At 50.1% G+C, this 22,894-nt stretch overlaps 2 protein-coding genes across 5 annotated transcripts; both read left to right on the forward strand.

Annotated features, from left to right (window-relative positions):
• The first annotated feature begins 4,332 nt into the window (after positions 1-4,332).
• On the forward strand, positions 4,333-4,602 carry SDHAF1 (succinate dehydrogenase complex assembly factor 1). Its single transcript, XM_084814754.1, has one exon. It carries the CDS (start codon positions 4,333-4,335, stop codon positions 4,600-4,602), a length of 270 nt encoding a protein of 89 aa, XP_084670880.1.
• Positions 4,603-6,481: 1,879 nt separating this feature from the next.
• Positions 6,482-22,894, forward strand: LOC146337509 (NTPase KAP family P-loop domain-containing protein 1-like). Of its 4 annotated transcripts, XM_084814750.1 has the most exons (7): positions 6,987-7,071; positions 9,259-9,331; positions 11,509-11,640; positions 12,878-14,661; positions 15,752-16,059; positions 20,023-20,184; positions 20,718-22,894. In XM_084814750.1, exons 2-6 carry the CDS (start codon positions 9,313-9,315, stop codon positions 20,162-20,164), a joined length of 2,385 nt encoding a protein of 794 aa, XP_084670876.1. In that variant the 5' UTR covers positions 6,987-7,071; positions 9,259-9,312; the 3' UTR covers positions 20,165-20,184; positions 20,718-22,894. The 4 variants fall into 4 exon arrangements, with proteins under 4 accessions (XP_084670878.1, XP_084670876.1, XP_084670875.1 ...); XM_084814749.1 differs by having other exon boundaries at positions 20,023-22,894; XM_084814752.1 differs by lacking the exons at positions 20,023-20,184; positions 20,718-22,894 and having other exon boundaries at positions 6,482-7,071; positions 15,752-18,391.

Consider the following 22,894-nt stretch of genomic DNA (forward strand, 5'->3'; position numbering starts at 1 on the left):
GCTTATTTAACTTATATGCAGAGTACATCATGAGAAATGCCGGGTTGGATGAATCACAGGTCGGAATTAAGATTGCTGGGAGAATTATCAACAACCTCCGATATGCAGACGATACCACCCTAATGGCAGAAAGCGAAGAGGATCTAAAGAGCCTCTTGTTGAGGGTGAAAGAGGAGAGTGCAAAAGCTGGTTTGAAACTCAACATTAAAAAAACGAAGATCATGGCATCTGGCCCCATCACTTCCTGGCATATAGAAGGGGAAGAAATGGAAGCAGTGACAGTTTTTACTTTCTTGGGCTCCAAGATCACCGCAGACGGTGACTGTAGCCATGAAATTAAAAGACGCTTGCTCCTTGGGAGGAAAGCTATGGCCAACCTAGACAGCATAGTAAGAAGCAGAGACATCACCTTGCCGACAAAGGTCCATCTAATCAAAGCTATGGTTTTCCCAGTAGTAATGTATGGCTGTGAGAGCTGGACTATAAGGAAGGCTGAGCGCCGAAGAATCGATGCTTTCGAACTGTGGTGCTGAAGAAGACTCTTACGAGTCCCCTGGACTGCAAGGAGGTCAAATCAGTCCATCCTAAAGGAAATCAACCCTGACTGCTCATTGGAAGGACAGATAATGAAGCTGAAGCTCCAATATTTTGGCCACCTAATGCGAAGAGAAAACTCCCTGGAAAAGACCCTGATGCTGGGAAAGACTGAAGGCAAAAGGCGAAGGGGACGGCAGAGGATGAGATGGCTAGATAGCATCACGGATGCAATGAATATGAACTTGAGCACGCTCCGGGAGAGAGCGCAGGACAGGAAGGCCTGGCGTGCTCTGGTCCATGGGGTCACGAAGAGTCGGACACGACTGAACAACTGAACAACAACAAATCTTTTGTGATCCAGTGCTCCCTCAAAATACTTATACTTAACCCCCCCGGGGGGGGGGGGGGCTTAAATCTATCAAACTGGTTATGGTGGCAAAGGTACACGTGTTTGCTTTGGAAACCAGCATGGCTTAACTGCCATGAGAAGAACGTGCAGCTGCAACCCCCCCTCTAACAAGGACGTCCTCGAGGCACTTGCAGTTATTTCCAAGGTTTCTTTGTGGGTGGAGTGATGACTGAGCGGAGCGCCTGAGTAAGGTTTTGGAGTCGGCGCTCACAGCCGCCTTCCAGCCGAGGACTTTTATTCTGGGAACTCCCTTCCGGCCTCGGAGCAAGTCACGAGAGCCACGCCGAAACCGGACGCGAGGCCCACCTAGGCGAGCGCTCTGCTCGCGCCGGGGCTCCGCGGGTGCCCCAGCGGGCCGTGAGCGCGGCGGCGCCCTCCCGCTCGTCTCCCCCGCGACTGGCATCCGAGGCCTCGGGCCGCCCGGAGAGGGGGTGGGAGAAGCCGCGGGCCGTCGGGCGGGCAGGCCGCGCCCAAGATGCCGGCACATTTTGGCGTCGAGCACTTGCCGCCCGTCACTTACGGCTGAGGGGGCCCTTCAGCGTGGGGGGAGAGGCGGCGAAGCCGGGAAACCACCGGCGGGGCCCGGATTTGGCTCCCCGCGCGGAGGCTGCGCGCCCCGCCTCCGCGGATAGCCCGCCTCCAGCCCCCTCGCAAGGCCACCGAGCGGGCGGCCGCCCGCCCGCCACGACATCGCGGGGGGCTGCCGCCGCCTGTGCGCCGCCTAGACGACGGTGACGCGGGCGAGCAAGAAAGCCGGCCCTGCGCGCGCGGCTCAGCTTCGTCGCGGGGGGTTGCGGGCGCGGGACCCGACGGGGCTCCACACCGCTGCCCGTTTGCAGGCCGAGCGAGCCCCCCTTTCCGCTCCCCTCCCGGGCGCAGGCTGGCGCCGGGGCGCGTCCCCGGCGGGGGTCGGAAGCCCCGAGCGGCCGGGCCGGGCCTTCCTCGTGAGCCCGGCGCTCCTGCCCCACGTGGCCGCCGGGCGCTTCCCGGGGCGCCCCTCTGCGGCGCGCGAGCCAAGCCGGGGCGCGGAGAGCGGCCGCGGCGCCGCCAACGCCGCGGGCTCTTGCCGGAGCCCCGAGCCGGAGCCGGCGGGGAGGGCCTGCTCGCCCCCGCCCGCCGGGGCGCGTCAGCTGCCGGGCCCAGGCCGGGGGGATTCTCGGCTCCCCGGGTCTGGAGACCCCCACCGGCCTCCGGGGCGCTGCGGAAGTCCGGACTCCCCCAGCCGCCCCGGAGGCCCCTCGCCCGCCTGCGCTGGACAAGAGCGCGCGCAAGGGGCGGACTGCAAGCCCCATCATCCTCAGCCAGCGTGGCCGCTGATGGGAGCTGCCGTCCAACACGTCTGGGGCGCCGCCGGGCTGGGGGACGGCTGCTTTAGACGCCCCGCTGCCCCTCGCCGGAGCCGGGGAAGCGGCTGCTGTTTTTGCATTGGCCTCACAACGACCCTGGTAGGCCGGCCGCGGGCTGCAGGCTTCCGCCCAGGCTTCCCGCAAACTTCTGCCCGCCTGACGGGTTGCCTAACAGCGCCCGTGGTCAGGGTGCCTGGGGAATTGTGGGAGTTGTAGTTTGATCGATTACTCAGGTTCTAAACGCCTTTCCCAACCTGGTGCCCTCCGGAGGCATGGGACCGCAGTTCCCGTCATTCCCAGCCAGCCCTGGCCTGGGGAAGGCCGTTCTAAATTTCGAGTCACCCAGGGCGCCTTCTGGGCTAAAAGGTGACTCAGAAATATTTTTATAAATATAAATATTCGATTACAAAACTTAATTGACAGGTTGCCACCCCCTGAAATAATGCGGCAGCATATATTTAATAATTTTTTCAAGAACTGTGGTTGACCCCCGTTCTCTTGGCTTTTAAAAAAGGTGTGAAGATGTATCTTTTTTGTTTAGCCTTTTAAATTATGTAGTTCTGTTTTACTGTTCTTAATATTATTTTTAATTGTGTTAAGGTTTTATTGTTTTATATTGTAGTAACACTACCTTGATGGCTTTTTTTTATCAAATAAGGTGGTACATACATGTTAATAATAGATAGTAATAATAATGCAAGCGCTTCTAAGAGTTGCACATGGCGAGCACCATCTCTCACATGCAGGAGGGAATGGCTCTCCCAAGATTATTCCTGCTACAACGTCTGTGTGGTTCATCTAAAAAACAAATGATGTATGGTTCTTGATTTGGGAATATTGTATTTACTCATGCAAATTTATGTAAATTTAAGCAATGGATTAACTAATATATAGAAATATTAATGTATTAAAAAACCAGCCCCCAAGGTGATTTACAGTAATTTAAAATCGTATAATTAAAACCATACAGCATTAAAAGAAGTCAAGATAAAGTGGCTAGAAATGAGTCCACAACAGGAAAGATTAAAATACACGAAAAGCTTGGCAAAACAGAAATATCTCAGCTGCCTGCCTAAAAGTCAGCAAAGAGGCCAATCTAACCTCTCTTGAGAAGAAGTTCCAGGATTGGGGTGCTACCACTGAAAAGACCTTGTTCTGACATCCCGGACAACTGCATCTCTGTCAATGACGGAATGCAGGGGCTCTGAAGGCCATTGCAGTTGAGCACATGATTAAACAACTTACATTCCTATGATTAATTGGCTTGTATCCCTACATTTTATACATGGGGAATGGAGGCTGAGAAAGAAATAATGAGGAAGTCTAGCTTGAGAGCAAACATGTTTTGCCCCAAATATTGATCTGTAAATCTTGCCATGCTTTTCTTCCTGTTTTTTTTTTTTAAACTGAAACATGTACACCAGCTGCCATATTGGGGGCATGGTAAGGGCTTTGGATACTACATATCCACAGCCTCCCCCACTCCACCCACATCATGTCCCCAGTCTGCCCACTTTTTACTTCTCCCGATGACAGATTTCTTATGTCGGGGAGGTAAGAGCTGTGGATCTTTCCATGGGGACATGAGGGGGCGGTGATCCATGATTGGATATCTTCCTCTGAGATTGGAGCTCTGTCTCTCACCTTGGAGGGGGAGAGCTGATATATCCTGTGGACTCTGGGACGCTCTCCAGGGACCATAGAATTGCAGTCTTTATCAATTAATTGCTTAGATTAATTAATTGAAAATATTTTAATGGATTAAAAAGGTCCCCCCTCCCAATTAACCAGGCAGCAAATATTTACACAGATATTATAAAAACCTGTAGATTGTAAATTGCTAGATCAATCAGTTAATCAATGAAAGCTTAGTTGATTATTCAGTTAAAATGGATTCATTTGGGCTGCAGCCCTGGGGTTTCTTAAAGTGTTGGACTTTACCTCCAGACTTTATTCTGACGCATATTCTCTTGGTTTCCCAGCCCCTGCCTGGCTGTGCGGATCTTTCCTAGCTGACGGGAGGGACGAGCAGTTTGCTCCATGGCTCGCCACAGCAAACTCCAGAAGCAAGTGCTCAGCCTATACCGAAACTTCTTACGGGCTGGCAAAGACAAGCCGGGCTTCCTGCCTCAGATTCGGGCCGAGTTCCGGAAGAATGCCCAGATCCCCCGGACGGATGTCATGCTTATTGAATACCTTGTCCGTCGCGGGCAAAGGCAACTGGGGCAACTCCGAGATGGCCACACCAAACAGATGGGTGCCTTTGTAAAAACAAAACAGGAAGAGGGGTGTCCCTCTCCCAATTTTTAGAGACTGAACCATTTCTCCTAGCTGCTGATTTTTAGGTCAGCTCAGACAAGGGGATGTAAGCTTTGCACGCCGAAGTAAACAGGTGTGTCTGGCTGATACAAGTGTGCCCTCGGAGCTGACTGCATGCTCCCTGCAAAACCCACTGCAACCCTGGAGAGCGATGTTGAGAGCCGATCCTTCTGTTCTGGTTGCGTTGCTCTGTTTTTTTCGGTCTTTCTTTTCAGAAGCGAACTAAGAACAGGGCTTCTCTATGGACTTAAAGCTGTTTTAAGCAGGCTCAGTTGATGGGGCTTGCCCCAAGGAATGTTTGGAACCGACAGCCATTCTGTGTGGGTGCTGAGAATGTTGTGCTGGACACCCCAGGCTCGCTCACTTGAGAGTTAAGCCAGTTTCGGGGCACTGTGTGTAGACGTGTTCAAATCCAGTTAATTGTCTCTGTCTCCTTTTGTACCTCTGGCTGCTTTGTTTCAGTGGGCCTTTGACTACAAGGGGTCAACAGTTAAATTGCCAAAGAGCTGGGGTGTACTTCAGACTGCTTAGAACAGGCTTCCCCCTCCCCGGCGCCCTCCAGATGCTTTGGACTACAATGCCCAGCATCCCCAGCCAGCACACCTGGCTGGGGATGCTGGGAGTTGTAGTCCAACACATCAGGAGGGCGCCGGGGAGAGGCTGGTTCAGTGCGAGCATCAGATCATTAACAGCCTTGTAGTCTGTCCAGAGATTGCCCCTTCCCGGACAGACCTGCACGGGCCACGTGGGGAGCAGATTCAAATCTTCCCATGGCCCACACAGAGCCCTGCACACACGAAAAGGAACCGACAGTAGCCACTGTATAACTGTGCAGATGTTTGATTTTAGTCTTCAGTGGTTTTGAAGAGGTGATGCAGAGGGCCTCGCTTGTGTAACGCTGACACAAACAGCCGTGCACGCCGAGGAAACACCCTCTGCACTTCACCACCGTGTATTTTGGCAGGTTGAAACCTATTTTCTCCTGCTGAATACTAAACATGTCAATTGATCCCCATGGTTATAATACCATCCGTGAAAGAGGAGGGCAGAATCTTATCGTTCTTTGTTTATTTGCGAATGCGCATGACTCTTGGATCTTTGAATAATTCAGGGATGAGGTAGCGAATACTGTTTAGCCTTGTTTGGGGAGGGACACATCCTTAAATGCCACATCTGAATACCTTTTCTCTGAGTCCTACTGTTGTGTCTGGTAGATCAAAGATAGGCCACCTGGTGTCCTGCAGATGGTTTGGACTGCAACTCCCATCAGCCCCAGCTAACATGGCCAATGATTATCAGAGTTGTCTACCACGTCTGGAAGGCAGGTTGCCTGTCCCTCTGGTAGATGAAGGAAAGTTGGGATAAGCCCCCTCCCTTGCCATCCTAGGAAAGTGAGAGGAATGCTGTTCTATAAAAATGTTTCTTTCTAAGCACTGTTAAAACACTACCGTTGGTAACAACAGCCGAAATAAAATGGCCTTGCCATCATGGGTGCATTTGTGTTTACTTTTAGCAACGCTGGTAGTCAGTGTGACAGGGTCCTGTGGTACTTTCAAGACCCAGGCTGCAACCCTCTACACAGCGTCCTGGGAGTAAGCCCTCTTGCTGTCTTCTGAATAAACATGCCTAGGATTGTACTGTAAGGGTTGGATCCTGAGATAAATGAACTTAACGAAGTTCCCATAAGAAAAGTTTCCCAGCTGCTCCTTCCCCACAAGTCTCTCTGGATGGTGGTGGAGCACTTGGGAAGGCCGCTGGGTGGGGGGGAGAAATCACCCCAAATTGGGTTTGGATCCCAAGATAAGTTAACTTAGGGTGCAATCCTATGCATGTTCCGACAGAGAAAAGGCCTACAACTCCCAGCATTCCCCAACCAGCAAGGCTGGCTGGGAATGCTGGGAGTTGTAGGCCTTTTCTCTGTCTAAACATGCATAAGATTGCGACCTTAAAGAGGTTCATGGCAGAAAAGTTTCTCTTCCCCTCCTGCCCACAGTAGATCCCCACTTACTTTGGCCAGAAAAAGATAAAATGGGGGAGACGGAACAGTCAAAATAAAAACTGACGCCTCTTTCGCTGCTGTTTTGTGTAGCCCTGATAGGACCCTGCCGGGTAAAGGGAGTTAGGATGGATCCTGTCCTCGGTTCCTCAGTCTCTTGATCTTTATGATCTCCAGCCCTGATTCCCTGCACCATATTGACCGGACCCTCCCCTTTCCCATGTATGTCTGAACAATTGGAGGGGAGACCCTGCCTCATGCAGCGCCCACAGCACAGCCAAGTCCCTGGAACGCTGCGGACAGGCGGCTCGTGCCCTCTTGCCTGAGAAGTGCACCGCCTTCAATCTGCAAAGGCGTAATGGGAATCGAGAGCCTTATCTGGGAAGGAGGAGGACGAAGGCTGTGCTGACGCGGAGCAGGGGAGGCCGTCCCAGGCGGAATTCACTGCCTGTGCTTCCCTGCAGGTGAGTATGCCTCCTGACCTCGCACGGCCCGGGTGCTCCCGGTTTTGAGAGGGCGAAGGCGTCATTCATTAACTGCAGCCCTTCGACGCTGCTTTCATGGATGATCACTTTGATCCCTATTGCTTCAGCTGCGGCAGCTGGGCTGACTCGGTTTGTGCACTGTCAAGTTGACATACGGCTTGAAAGTGCACAAGGGTGGCGTACGCACCTGAGAACACCGGCTGGGAAGTAAGGCCGGCTGATGCCAGTAGGGCTTCTTTCTAGGCCAATCTGATGGTTGCTTACGCCGGAATAATTCAATGGGACTGACGCCCGAGTAAGCGCACGTAGGCTAGCAGCCCTAGCATGTTAGATAGGCACCAGCTGCCACTGGAAAGTGAATGCTAACTCGATGGGCATTAGGGCCAATCCAGCAGGCCTCTTCCGGAGCTCCCCTCCTTCCTGCTCTCGTTTTATAATTTCACGCGTGAGGCTTGAGTCACCTTGGAACTTTTTTAAAGCGAACGGCCGTGATTGTGGCTGATGCGGAAGAACAGGCGTTGTTAATGTGCCTCCCGGCCTGTGGAGGTTTTATGTTTGCACTACAAACCTTGGATCCCCTGCCCGCCCAAAAGACTTACTTATTTGCTTGCTAACTAACTACATTTATCTTTCACCTTTCTGCCAGTCCGCTCGAGACCCTTTGCAATGTTAAAATAATGGCACACAGCCTAATAGGATACAGGAGGAAAGGGGGTGTAATGGAAGATGGAAGAAAAAGCAAATTCAGAGACTGATTTATACATAATGTTTGATGGCCGTTATAATTAATAGGGGCAGAGGAGAGAGAATTGGGCTTCAGCCCTAACCTTCCACCCAGTCTTTCCCCGCCACCCCCCACCCGGTCATTTATCAGGGGACGGAGTGGAGTGAGGGAGAGGGATGGGGAGAGGGAGTCTGTGCTGCCTTTGGCATTTTTGTGTAAAGGGAGTCAGTTATAATCCTGCATTTAAAACGGAAGCGGAAAGCCCCGTTTGAAATGCAGGGTTTTAGGCTGGTGTAGGGATGCCCAAAATCAGGAGGATTGCATACCTAACCATAGCTGACATGTATCTTTTTTACATTTTGGGATGAGGCTTTCTCCGTGGTGAATGGGTAATAGGATTGCAGCCTAAATGTACTGAACTAGTTTATACTGCAATCCCATACAGTGAACTCAGAAGTAAGTCCCATTGAGTTCAGTGGGGTTTGCTCCCAGGTAAGCTTGTCTAGGATTGCTTGATAAGTGTATTTAGACACCGCCGGTGTGTGTGTGTGGGGGGGGGGGGGGCGTTGTGGCTCTGCCTCTGTCCTATCAGCCGAAGTTGGCACCAGCCCCCACTGGTCCCAGCCAAGCTGAAGGCTGTCTTACCTCTCCCTCTGCAGCAGCCAGGTGGAGCAGCCCAGAGAAACTTGCCCGTTGGTTGCATCCAAAGCAGCTGCCCGTAAGCCCACCTCTGTGGGTCCACTTGTCCTTGCAGCTGGATGCAGCACGAACACTTTTCCTGGATGGACCCATTTCAGGCTGTAGCTGGAGGGGTGCGGGTCTGAGAAAGGCTTGCTGCACTCAGAAAAACATCTTGCTTGAGGAGAAGACTTAAGCCACAGGGGTGGGGGGGGCAGAGCCTCAGGCCTGGGGCCCCAACCCGGCCCTCGGGGGTCCCCTAGAAGGCCACATCCCTTTCTCTGGCCGCATTTCCTTTCGACCACTGACGGTTTGGTGGTTTCCCAGCTTTTGCAAAGTTTCTCCCCCCCTTCCAAAAGGCTGAAATCCCTGTCCTAAAGCTTCGTTGCTGGCAGTAAGAGTGTTAGGCTAAAATAGGCTGGTCTTTTGGCCTCCCCCGCTCCCCCGGAATGCAGCCCCTGAGAACTTCTCCGAAAAGGCATTCAGCCCTTGGCCTGAAAGAGGTTCAACACCCCTGACCGAAACCTAGGTGCAATTATTTTTAAATTTTTATTTTACTGCAGGGTGACAGTTCAAACAGGCCTCAACTGTAGCCTGAACTTTCCACACATTTTCAGACCAGCCATCTGTCATGCCGCTGGTGCTTTACTGCAAATGTCGCTAACTGTCAATGTTCAGAATTTTCCTAGGTTGCACTGATTCATATTTATTCCTGGGCTGTGTGATCGCTTGATACCTCCTCCATGTTCTCTTTCTCTCCTTAGCTCCCGGCATCTGTGGATCTCCATCCTGTTACTTCCCTGTGGCTCAAAGCAGTCATGCTGTCCTTGACCAGAGGTAACCAGGGTAACTTTGCTTTAGGGTGTATCAGCCATCCCCAGTCCATGTTGTGATACAACCCCCATCGTTCCTTGCCAATATGGTGTACATGCTGGCTGAGGCTGATGGGAGTTGCAGTCTAACACATCTGGAGGGCACCAGATTAGGAAAGGCTGGTGTGGACCATAAAGGTTCAGTGGTTATTATCTTAGGGCTGCAGGCCAAGTAGGTAACCCCTGATTACATAGACAAGGAAGTCCACAAGTCCTTCATTTTCTCATCATTATGAAATTAGTACATCACTGACCCCATCAACCATCCTTCAGTGTGTATGTGTGTGAGTGAGAGAGAGAGAGCGCTTTTCTACATGAGACATTTATTGTATGCTTCCGATTCCTTACGGTTGTTTACAGGTCCTTTAGATGATGTTGTGACCCTCCAGTTTCGCTTCTGTTTTTTAAGAGCGCTTCCCTGGGTTTTTTTAGAATGGGGAAAATGGGGTATTATTTCTGAAAGCGAAAGAAAAGGTTTTTTCCAACTTGTGTAACTGCAATATTCTGCTATACTACAGTGCCACCTAGAGGTTATGTAGTGGAAAAACAGGAAAGGAAAAGCTCTTTGTGTAGAGCTCAGATCTAAATTCTGCGATGAAACTGAAAGTAGATACAGCGATTAACAGCCTCATGTGGAAAAGCTCAGAGAGAGTAGTGACAGTACTTAATGGAATATAGTAGGGTGGAAATAAGTCCATGGCTAGAGTGCCTCTTTTAGTGTCCATACTGTCTCCCTGCTTCCCTAAAGGGTATGTTAGTTTCCCCCAAGGGGGTACAGTCCCACTGCAGGCCTTATGGACTGGTTCCCTGCCGCTCAATTTCCTGATGCAAAAATACAGGGGTTTCATTATACAGCAGCCTTCTCCAACCTGATGCCCTCCGGCATCATAGATGTCCTCTTTTTTTTCTTATGCATGTCCTCTTTTTTGACGATTCATATGTGGCCACCCTACCTCCCAAGCATGAACGTGTGGTTTAAAAGCCCCTTTTGGTCTCCACTGTCACCTGTTTTCCTAGAGGAGCCCTTCCAAACCTGCCTCCCCTGTGTTTTGGACTACACATCCCATCTTTGGGGACCACACCTCCCCAAAGGCTGTGCTGGCTGGGAATAATGGGAGGTGTAGTCCAATACATCTGGAGAGCACCAGGTTAGGGGACGGTGTGTGACAGCTCTCCAGAATTCACTCTAAATAAGGAGCTGGAGCCTGGACTGTTTAGTTCTATGAAGAATTGTAGCTCTTCAGAATTAGGGATGGTGGAGAATTCCGCCACGGATCTCAGTGAGGCCGAATGCCAGTGCATTTGGCCCCCTGAAATCCATGGTGGAACGAAGCCCCACCGCCCCACCACCCCGTGAAAGGTGTGCGAAACAGAGCACCTACCTGGTGCCGTTCACGCTAGTTTGCCAATGATGGCCGCAGATGCGGCCGCCATTCGCTTCACGATTTTTCCCGTGATAGGCTACCTAAATACTTACTTAGCCTATCGCGGCTAACGCAGGGACGCCATTTGCGTCCCTGCGGAGGCCATGATAGGCTATGTAAATATTTACGTAGCCTATCATGGCAAAAAAAAAAAGGGAACGCAAATGGTGGTGGCTATGGCGGCCGCCATTTGCGTCCCTGCGCAGCCTAGCAGCGGCCGGATGTTGCTGCTGGCGGCCCCGGCTGGCGGCTCCGCGGAGTTGCTGAGGAGCAGAGCTGGCGGGTGAGGATTTTGGGGGGAGGGATGGAGCGCCTTCCCCCTACCGCGGATGTCACGAAATGAAACAGTTAAGTCGTTTCGTACATCCCTATTCAAAATTGTCTCCAGAATTGGCTCTGAATTCCAATTGGCTCTGAATTCCAATTGGCTCTGAACTGGCTCAGAATTGGATCTCCCGAATTTAGCTTTCCAGAATTCACTCTAGATAAGTAAAAAAACAGGAGCTGGAGTCTGGACTGTTAGTTCCATGAAGAATTGTAGGTCATATGCGTGTCTCGCAGAAGTCACCCGTGTGGATATTAGTGCATATATTGCAAAATCTTTCTTAGCGCTCCTACACTAAGTGGAGAAACCTTGTGGCATTCTAGCAACAAGGGCCTCCAACTGGTCTGATGTGGGATTTGTCTTTTGCTTCTGCTGATGCTGTTCCGGTTGCAGAATTCCAGAACAAGGACGACGCCTACTGTTTCTCCTTAGCGAAGGCCCTCTATTGTGTGTCCACTCCAGTGACGGTTGGGTTTTACGCACCGTGGGGACACTGCAAGGACTTCCTCTTGAATAGGATCCGAGGTGAGTGCTCTTCCTTTATTATGAAGACCAACGGAAGGAAGGGCTCCTTCCCCGCTGCAAGCTTCAGCTACGGAACTCATTCCTACCGGCTGCGACGGTGGTCAACAGCATGGGCGGATTTATGAGAAAGGGTCGAATGTGTGTGCGGAGGGCTGGTCCTGCGGTGGCTGTGTGCCAGGAGAGCAAATTGCACTACTTTCTTTTTCCAGGCAGACATGCTCATGTAAAATAAATGTGAATACACTGATTTTCACCATTTATTCTGAGTTTTCTTGGCACAGAACTTGAGTTTCACTGTTGCAAGATTTGGGTTCGTTTACTTGCTGCACTGTTTGTCTTTCTCTCCTTTGTGTTCCGCCCACCCTCCAAGGAAGTGCCTTTTAGCACCGCAACAAGCCTGTGAGGTGCACAGAGCTGAGGGATAAAGATTGGCTCGGGATTGCCCAACGGGCTTCATAGCTGAGCAAGATTTGAGCCTGGGTTTCCCCAGTCTGCCCCTCACACCTGAGCACCACACCACAGGAACGCAAATGACACATGAGACCTTCACAAAGCATGGGTCCTATCATGGCTGAGCCCACTCTGGCGCCCTCCAGATGTGTTGGACTGCAATTCCCATAATTCCCAGAGGCATCTCATTGGTCAGCAGGATGCTGAATTAGATGAACCTTTGGTCTGATCCAGCAGCGCTCCTCTTATATTCTTATGGGCCCTACGTACAATTTTCAAACAGATATTCAGCAGGGTGGGGCGTTTTCATCCTCTGTCTCATGTATTCATTTATGTTTCCTGTGGGGAGAGAGATGAAAGAAGGGGGACAAACTTCCTCCCTTTCTGGTTGGCCCTAGAACCTTTGGCATCTGGTTGAACAGCCTGGTCTAATAATATTTTTTATAAAAACATCTAAAAAATGAAAGCACTTATTTATTTGTTACATTTATATCCTGCCTTTCCTTTACGGTGGCTTGCATGATCCTCCTCCTCTCCATTTTATCCTCACAACAGCCCTGTGAGGTAGGCTAGGCTGAGAGTCAGTGACTGGCCCAAAGTCACCCAGTGAGCTTCATGGCAGAGTGAGGACTAGAACCCAGATCTCCCAAGTCCCAGTCCAACACGCCAACCACTACACCACGCTGGCTCTCCAGGTTGCAGGTGAGCCAAGCATCGTACAATAGATAGAAATCCAGACAGGTCCTGCTATTGATTGCTGGTCTAAATCTCTTCCTCTCCATCTCAGATTACATGCGTCTTCAGTCGTGGAAAAAAGACCAACAGGAATCCCAGCGGACCGGCTTGAAACAGCGAGGGGCTTCTGGTTGGGAGCTGGTCTCTGTCGTCCTCCTTATGTTCTTGTACCGGCCTGTCCTGACGCCACAGCACAGGCAGAGAAAGAATGTGCAGCACATCTTCATCCATTTCAGCGCCTGGGAATATGCCGGAAGCGACCAGCTCTGGGCAGGCCTCATCACTGCCCTGTGCGATGGCATTGAGAACCATTTTGGCCTTGTCCCCATGAGCGTCTACCGGGCAGTGGGCAGGAAATGCGGCATTGTTGAGGCCCCTCTCCGTAAGGAATGGATCAGCAAGAAATATCTCTGCCTGCCGTTGTGGGCCGCTATCCTTCTGGTGACCGGGGCGGCTGTTGGGGTAGCTGTCCTCATCTTCCTTTTTGGCATACCTGTCGGCAATGCTTCTGGGGACGCCATTGCTATTGCTGAGGGCCTCGGGGCTACAGCGGTTGGAATCACTGCAGCGGCAGCTGTCAGGGTGGCCGTCATGGTGGCTCGGAATGTCATTGTCACCCAGAAGGCCCAGCTGGAGAGGCAGATGAACCGGACGGACCTCAGTGCCCAGCTGGGCTTCATGAGCAATGTGAAGAGGGAGGTCAAGATCATTGCCAAATTCCTCCAGTTCATGGAGATCTTCCAACGGAGGAAACTCCGGGTGGTCCTGGAGATCAGCAGCTTGGACCACTGCAGCCCTGACAAAGTTGTGGGTGTTCTTGATGCCATGAACATCCTCCTCTCGGACAGTGAGGCGCCATTCATCTCCATCCTTGTGGCTGACCCGAGCATAATCGTGGACTGTGTGGAGAGCTCACTGTACATGAAAGGTATGGCCAGCAACGGCTATGAATTCTTAAACCGCATCATCACCCTCCCCTTTTCAGTCCCCAAGATGGACAGTTACACCAAGCTGCAGCTGATAAGGAGCATCGTGGACTGCCGGGAGGAGCAAGAGAAGAGTCTGGAAGAGGAGGATGGGGTGGGAGAGGGCGTCCGGCAGGAAAACCAGGCAGGGCTGTGCCTTTGTCCTAATTCTGCTGCTCAGAACACACCTGACATTGCTGCAGATGATGGCCTGGTGCCTTTAGTTGCGGTGAGTCCTGGGAAGGAAGAGCCGTTGAGAAGGAGATGCGGGAAAGGCTTCAAGGCCAAAGACCTCGTCCAGGAGGCCTTTGAGTTCCTCTTGGATGAAAGCATGAAGGAGTATGTGACGGACAACCTGGTGCAAATGAGACGCATCATCAACACCATCTCCGTCACCATCAGGCTCATGGCAACTGAGGTCCCGCGGGACAAGCTTTGTCCGCGGAAAGTGACATCCTGGGTGCTCCTGGCCAACCAGTGGCCCTGCCGATTGAGCTGGATCTTGCAGTGCATTGAGGACGATGAGCAGATGGGTCGCTTGGGCGCGTGCCAAGGGTGCCAGCTCGCTCCCGACCTCTTCCTGTGGGAGGTGTATGACAAGTACGTGGAAGAGCTTGACATGATCAGACCCCAGCTGGAGAAGCTGTTGGAGCTGGACGGTGACCCGGAGCTCTTCCACAGCTTCCTATCTGGAAGGTTCCAGGTGGAGGATGCCAACTTCTTCTTGCCGTACACGGTCAACTTGGACTCCTCCTTGAAGAGGCACATGGAGCTGCTACGAGGAAGCCGCAGGCTGAAGCGAACGCAGAATGCTCGTGGCCTTTCCAAATGCTGCCTGCTGGGAATGTCAGTGGATGAGGTCTGCAATGAGGTAGGTCAGGAGTGGGCAGCTGCAGGCGGCCTTGGGACCGTTTGCACCCCCCACCAGAGTCCCCAGTGGGCCACACTCTGCAGGGCGCCCACCGAAAACAGTGCCATTTTGCTGCCGAAATTTGTCAGCAAACTGCTATGGCACACTACAAGGTTCTAATTTCCTTCAGAATAAGCTTATTTATTTACTTATTTCATTTATGCCCCATGTTTACTCCTTTTGCAAGGAACCCGAGGCGGCTTATATAGTCCACCTCCTCCTCTCCGTTGTATCCTCATGACAACCCTGTGAGGTAGGTTAGGCTGAGAGTCAGTGACTAGTCCAGGGTCACCCAGTGAGCTTCATGGCCCAGTGGGGACTAGAACCCGGATCTCCTGAGTCTCAGTCCAGCACTCTAACCACTATGCCACATTGGCTCTTTTGAGCCTTTTTGCACCCTGGAGCACTAAATTCACCATTTCTGAACCATTTTTTCCTGTCACATGGCAGGTGTGGGGGACACATGGGGGAGTTGGGGGAGTTGCATGTGGCTCATGGGACATGTGTCCCTCCCCCCTGAGGTGGGTGAATGCAGCCTTTTATTGGTCTGCTCTTAGGTTCAATGTCAGGGACTGTCGGCCTGGAATGGAAGGCTTCCGTGTCCACTTATGGTGGCTTTCACCACAGGGTCTTCAGGATCACTGCTGCGTTGACCATTGCGCAAGCCCATTGTACTTGTGCAACCAGTTGTGCAAGGAGTTGTGCAACTGGTTATACAAGCACTTGCACAACCGGTTTCACAAGAATTACGCTGCACAAGAGTTACGTGCAACGGGTTGCACAACTGTGCTTGTGCAAACGTAACTTCAGTTGGATTCTTCTCTTGCGCGTAGTTGAGAACCTAGTTTCTGCTAGCGCAGCATCATTTGCGCTAATGGGATGAGACAGGTGGATCCTGCCCCACAGTTAGTGGCTGAGTGGTGCTGAGATCATAACAATATTCCGCTCGCCACATAGCTGGAGGCCACGGACGACTGGCTCTCCATGCGGCATGAGCCATGCCGGCACATGAGTACCGGTTTCCACTCTTGCAAAATTTTCTCTTTTCCAGATGGTCAAACTCGGTTTGAAAGAGGAGAACGCCCAGCGGTATAAAGAGAGGTTGAGGGAGCACAATTTGGACGGACGGGCCCTGGCCTACAGCAGCAGAAGCGAAATCAAGGACGCCCTTGGCATGAGCCTTGGGGAATGGATGACCTTCAGCATGTATTTCCTTGAATCTGTGCCCCCGCAGGGCTCCTTCCCCTCAACAGCATCCTCAGCGCTGATCTTTGCTGAGAAGAATTGGATCGGCCTGCAAGAGAAATCGCTGAGAGGAAGCAAATTGTCAGTTAATATTTCCAAGGAAAATCTTCACAGGTAAACCATAAGCACCGGAGAGATACTCTGGAATGGTTAACGGAGCTTGAAGCAAGAAATGGACTTGCTACGACTACCTTAACATTTAATTATTCCCAGCGGTGAGTTCAGTCCAGTACTGGAGATGGACACGGCAAAGTCTCTACCCTGCAAAAGAAAGGATGAGCAACTCTGCTCCTGGTCGACAAACACCTTGTTGAAGACCCTGATCAGTTGTGTGCTTTATTTGCATATTAATTTGCAGGAAATATCTATTTAATCCAGGGGTGCAGAACTGCTTTCAGCCCAAGGTCTGAGTTCCATTTTCGAGGAGCTCCCAGGGGCCGCATTCCGGTGATGGGTGGAGGGGCCACTGGCGAAAGGGACGGGTCCCAAAACGGTAAAATAAAAAATGCCCCCAATGCCAGCATCTTTTAACTTAAAGCTCATACTGCCAGTAACTCTGCCTTAGGAGGTGTATTTCAGCCTTTTAGGGAGGGGGCCAGGGGGGACTGCACAAAACCTAGGAAATCACCAAATGGTAAAGGTGGTTGGGGGAAAGGAGGAGGGGCCAGGGAAAAGGGGCGTGGCCTTCTGGGAAAACTCGGGGGGCTGGATTTGGCACCCCTGGAGGGCTGGGCTTAACCCACCAGCCTGAGGTTCTGCCCCCCGATTAAGATGCAACCCTATGCATGTCTAGACAGAAAAAAGTCCTACAACTGTAGGATTCTTTCTGTCTAACTATGTGCCACATTGTGCCCTTAATCCACTAGGGTAGGTCAATTAACTACCACTTTATTGATGGATGGAAGGGTGATTTTAATAAGTGGTACTGAAAGTGTGGGGAATCTTTCTTTGATTTTGAAGGATGTGCTGGTTTCCAGTGTTTTCCTCAAATGGGAAATGGAAAACAAAATATCAGAGACACCTGTTTCTTCTTAGGAGTGGTGGCTTTTTCTTATGAAATGATAACTTAATCATTCTTTTTATCATTCTTATGAAATGATAACTTAAGTGCCATTCTTTCTTCAGCATCTCAAAGAAACCAGCAGCAAGTCATTACGGTATTTATCAGGAAGGCGGGCGATTAGTCAACTAATTTTGGGGTTAATCTGTGGACAGCCCTAATGAGGACAGATGAACTATCCATCTACTTAGGAAGCCACCTTATCTCAAGTCAGAACAGTGGCCCACCTGGCTGAGTATTCTCTACGACAGCCTTTCCCAACCTCCAGATCGGTTGGACTACAACTCCTAGCAACCCCCAGGCAGCCATCTTGTGAACAGGAGGCTGCTCCAGCTGTGTGGATGTGTGAACATGTGTGCAAATGATGTGAATGATGTGTGTGTGCTCGTGTGTGAGAGTGTAAATTTTGTAATCTGGAAATATTTGAGTGCAGTAAACACACGTGCGCGCACGCGCTCTCTCTCTCTCTCTCTCAAAATACAAGCGTCTGCTAGATGGCAGCGCAGGGAAGAGCACGGTCCCGGCTTCTGTCTGTGTATCCCTTTTCTGTCTTCAGGGCACAGAAAACCCTAGAAAAAGACTTGCGCGTGATAATTCAAACCTAGAGCAAAGTTACAAAATAATCATCCATCAAGGCTGACAGAAACGGAGGCATTCTAAACTTGTCCCTTCAGCTTATCCAACATTTACTAACACTTTAAAAACCAGTAATGCCTATCTTGATCCAAGAGAGCTGTGTCTTGTCTTGCAAACTTTGCTCTAGGCCTGATTTGTCTTGCACAATTCTTGTGGGAACCTGCAAAGAGGGTAATTAACCTGCAAAACAACTGGAACCAGCCTACGTAAAGAATCTCTTCCTCCCACATGTACCCACCCAGACCCTGAGATCACCCTCAAAGAGCCCTTTGCATGCCCCCACCAAGTGAGCTGTGGCAGGTGCCTACAGGGAAAAGGGCCTTTCCAGTGGCAGCACCCCAGCTGTAGAACGCTCTCCCCTGAGAGACTTGCCTGACACCCACTGGGTGGTCTTTTTACAAAGTCTTAAAAAAAATAAATTCCAAGGCCTTTTAAACTCTCACTTTTCAATCTTAAAACCTTTTAAATTTATTTCCTTGTGTCGCTGATGGTTTTGTTATACTGATTTTTTTCACTGCTTTATCTTTTAGTGTTTATTGTTGTTGTTGTTGTTGTTCAGTCGTTAAGTCGTGTCCGACTGTGCGGGACCCCATGGACCGTAGCACGCCAGGCCTTCCTGTCCTCCGCTGTCTCCCGGAGTGTGCTCAAGTTCACTTTAGAGTTTATAGTTGTATTTTATTGTTATCGTAAGCTGCTCAGAGAACTTTGTTACTGGGTATTAAATATTATTAATAAATAATTACCCTGCTAGATTCTGTTTCAAAACATGGAGTTCCACCGGACATTTTTGAATCCTTTTATAATAACAGTTTACCTTTTTAAAACAAAACACCTTTACAGCATTACTATTTACTTTATTATACACTAGCAAATGGATTTTATTTATTTTTTGTTTTATTTATTACATTTCTGTACCTCTCCATAGCCAAAGCTCTGTGGGTGGTTTACAAAAGTTAAAACATTAAAATACAATATAGAAAGTTTAAAAGGCATTTACCTAAAAGCACATGGACGATATATACAAGCAACATATAACTAAAAACAACTTTGAACTAAAAACAATTTAACAACAAAAAAAAACTAACAATAAAGCAACACAGCCTAAAACCACACAGCTTAAAACCAGTATGCAAGAATCAGCAAAAGGAGCTAGAGTTCTAAACAGGGAAGGCCTGCCGAAATAATAGTGTTCTTAATGCCTGCTTATCATTTTATTTATTTACTGCATTTATATCCTGCCTTTTTTCCTCTTGAAAGGAACCGAAGGCGGCTTACATTATCCTCCCCCTCTCCATTTTATCCTAACAACAACCCTGCGAGGTAGGTTGGGCTGAGAGTCTGTGACTGGCCTGGAGTCACCCAGTGAGCTTCCATGGCCGAGTGGGGACTGGAACCCGGGTCTCCTGAGTCCCAGTCCAACACTTTAACCACCACACCACGCTGCTTAAAAACCTTCAAGGAGGTCAGCAGGCACATTTCAACTGGCAGGTCGTTCCACAACTGAGGGATGGGCAAAGAGAAGGTCGTCTGGCATGTGGTTGCCAATCTCACATTAGGCAGCCGCAGCAGAGACCCCTCGGCGGACCTGAGGTGGTGGACTGGGACGACGGCTTCGCACAGGTTGGAATAGCCCTTAGGGAGCGCCCCTCTGGCCCGAGACAGTGTCTGGGAGGCCATAGGGTACTTTGGATTCTGGGACCCAAGGCTGGACACAGCGCCCCGACCTCGGACCCAGGAGTCTGAACTCCCCTCCCCTCGCAGCTGCCTCGGAGAGACCGCACTGGCTGCCCCCACGAGCTCGCAAATGAGCTCCGAGCTTGGAGAGGAGGGAAAGGGGGCGCACCGGTGGGCAGGGAGGGGAAGGGGCTGAGGAAGTGGAGATACGAGCTCTCCCCAGCCTCTGTCCCTCCCCCTGCCCAACACCCCAGCTAGATGGGTGGAAATGCCCATCTGGCTAAATCACAGAGCAGGAGGCCCCCACAACAGTTTTACAAGTTGTTTGCATGCTGATGACAAAAACGGACTTCCATCAATTAGCGTTAAAGTATTTTTTTCCAATGTCCACTTCAATGTCATTATTTGTCCAACCCCCTCTTAAAGCCCTCCAAATGGATGCCCATCACTACACCCTGTGGTAGCGAATTCCATAGTTCAACTCTGTGATGTGTGAAGACGCCCTTCCTTTGATCTGTCCTGAATCTCCCACCGATCAGCTTCATGGGATGGCCTCATCTGGTTCTAGTATTATCCTAGGGCTGGTCCTGAGTGGTTTTGTTAGTGCTGATGGGGAAAGAGCATAGCAGGTCACAGTCCTCATTGCCGTATGATCTAGGAGGGTTGTAAAAAAGGAAGGGTGCTAATAAGGTGTTTTTTTTCCCCAGGCCGATATCTCAAAATTGTAAGATTGCAGGTTTCAAAGGACAGACTAATATCTCCAAAGAGCGAGCAATCCTACCTTGGTGCGCTTTCCTGGAAGACAGTCAGACTTACCTTGAGGTTGAAAACCTTGGCTTCAAAAGCTGACTTTGTATATTCTACTCCAGGTCCAAGGACAATGCCCTTTATGATTTTTTTTAATCTGTTGTGCGATCCAAATGTAATTGATTCATTTTATTGGCAAGAAGCTTAAAGCAAATATGTCTTGGTTTTCTCATAATGTTTTTATACTTATATCATTTCCTGCACCCAGGCGGGTGCTTCAGGCAAAAGAAGAAAATGTTGTTTAGAAAAGCTACTTAAGATTAATGCCGTCTGTACTCTGTTGGCTCTAATTTATCATGACTGGCCTTTATCAGTGCACTGTGGCCAATTTGATTTATATTTACTGGCTCTGAACAAATGCCACCTGTATCAGAGCTCTACATGGAGCAGAGTGGCACTGTGTCAGTTAGTGAGTGAGGAAGCATTTGCAAGCCAGGATGTGTCCAGGTCGGGTAGAGAGTGGCTTTCGTCACATGGGGCTTTTATCCTGTGATTGAGATGGCTCCTTCACGGGAGTTTGTGGGCTCTTTACATGACGCCGTGATCATCCAAGGCATCTCCTGCACTAAATGCCCTTTGTTCCGTTTTTAAATAGATCGCAGATAATGAGCTATCAAATTACCCCCTTGTGTTCTGCTTGAGTTCCCTCCATCAAAAGAGGGAAAGAGGCAAGAAGAGGAGCGAGATCAATGAAAGATAATGGAAGACTCAGATACGGGGAGAAGGAGGGAGGGGAGGGGGAAAGGAAGCACCTGAAAAAGGGAGTTGTTGTGATCCTGCATTTAAAACGGAAGCAGAAAGCCCCGTTTAGGATTTTAGGCTGGCACAGAGTTACCCAGTGAAACAGAGCAGGAGGGTGCCCCCATAATGGCAGGGAACGGGATGGTATGATAGGGTGGGGATGTCATCAGAGTGGTGGAAGACCTAGCTGGCCACATGCCATCTCCTTTCACATCCCTTCCCTATCTCAGAGGTCCCTGGGGCCTGGCTACTGCAACCTCTGGCCTGGCTGTGCTGTTGAGGAATGCTGGGTCAGTCTGTAATAAGGCCTCCTATCCGTAATAAGGCCTGATTTGATTGTGGGTGAGGGAGCTGATTTGGCGAGCTCAGGGGTGTAGATCTGTCCCAGCTTTGTCAGCCTGGGCACTCTGTGCGGCCCAGGCCAGGGGGAGTCGCCGTGATCCATCGCAGTTCCATCTCCATCACCGGGAAACCCCCCCGCCCCGCCCTGGGCCTTGTGTTGGGCCACAGTTGGGGATGCCACTGCTGTACCCCTCACCCTGCTGCCCAGTGGCCTCCCTGACTGAGCTGGCTGAGGCAGTCTTGCATGTTGTTTTGGAGAACCCTGGGACTCTGGTCCTGTGGAACTTCCGCATCCACATCAAGTTCCGTAACAAGACCAGCTCAGGGCTTAATTTGAATTCGGCTCAGAAAAGAAAAAAGAGAAGGGGAGAGAAAACAATAAGGAGGGAAAATAAGGAGGGAAAAGTGGAGAAGTGGAATGGGATCTCCATCCAAGTAACAGCTGGATTTTATATTTTCAAGAACGGGGGATCAACCATTGTTGGTTAGTTTTTTCATCCAAGCAGCTCAGGGACAGTCCTAGGTGCAACCTGAAACCATCAAACACCTGGGCCACATCTCCATGGAGATGCTTTTATCTGTCCAGGTCCGTCATAAAAACATTTTCTTTCCAATTCTTAAATCTGGATTTCCCCATAAAGTCAATGTAGCATGGGAAACTGGGTCAAACTGTAATTGACCTGACATTATATGCCACACTTCTCTAACTGCCAAAATCGTGGGAGGAGCTCTGTCTGCCTTAATATGCCAATAACCTAATGCTATCCATTTAAAGAGAGGCTCCAGACAAGAAGACTCCAACACCGACCAAGGTAGAAAATCTAATCGAAGTGGAAAAGACCAAAATTTAGTAAAAGTCAGCAATTAGGCCTGATGGTACATAGCTAGATCCGGAAACCCGAACCTGCCTTCATTGATTGGAAGTTGCATCCCTTTCAAAGATATTCTTGGTGGAAAGGACCCCCCACCCCAATTTACAAAACAAAGCACTATGTTTTTGGAAATATTTGCCAGGTATAAGTGTAAAGTGGTGTATACTTTAAAAACAAACCCACTGCCACGGGGCAAACAGCACCTGAAACTGCATTAGTTTGAGGTTGGGTGGGTGGAGTCCTGCAACTAGAACTCAACGCCATCAACTGCGTAGGTGTGGGGCAGTGAAGGAGTGGAAGCTTGCTCCCCGCCCCTCTTCTCGCCCTGTGCTCAGTGAAGTGTAAAGGAAGAAGAGTTATGTCTGAGTAACCATGTTTAGCCAAAGCCTGTCCTTGCGCCCACCCTGTTGTGATGTGACTTTCCCTTCCACCTACGGGGCTGCTTTCCCCAGCCCATGCCAAAGTCAACTGAGGCTACACAGACTCCCAAACCACACTGCAGCTGGCATGACAAGAAAATCCGACACAAAACGTCTTTCCGAAAATTTGCAGCAGGAAAAACCATGCTTGCTGCAGAGAGGGGCGTGCGACATGTGTCAGAGGTTATATTATAATTAATATTATGTTTATGAGATTTTGTGTTTTAGATGTGTGATTTTGTCCTTTCGTTTAAACATTGTAATTGAGGCTATTTTAACTCTTTTTTTTAGTGATATTTCTTCTTTTGATTTTAAATTGGATAGCTTACATAAATGTTGTAATTGAAACTATCTTTTAACTTGCTGGTCTACGGCTGTAATAAAATTGATTGATGGAT

This window comes from Heloderma suspectum, chromosome 10, assembly GCF_057233095.1.
Source record: "Heloderma suspectum isolate Gila_16-S chromosome 10, 16-S_ref, whole genome shotgun sequence".
Classification (NCBI taxonomy): domain Eukaryota; kingdom Metazoa; phylum Chordata; class Lepidosauria; order Squamata; family Helodermatidae; genus Heloderma; species Heloderma suspectum.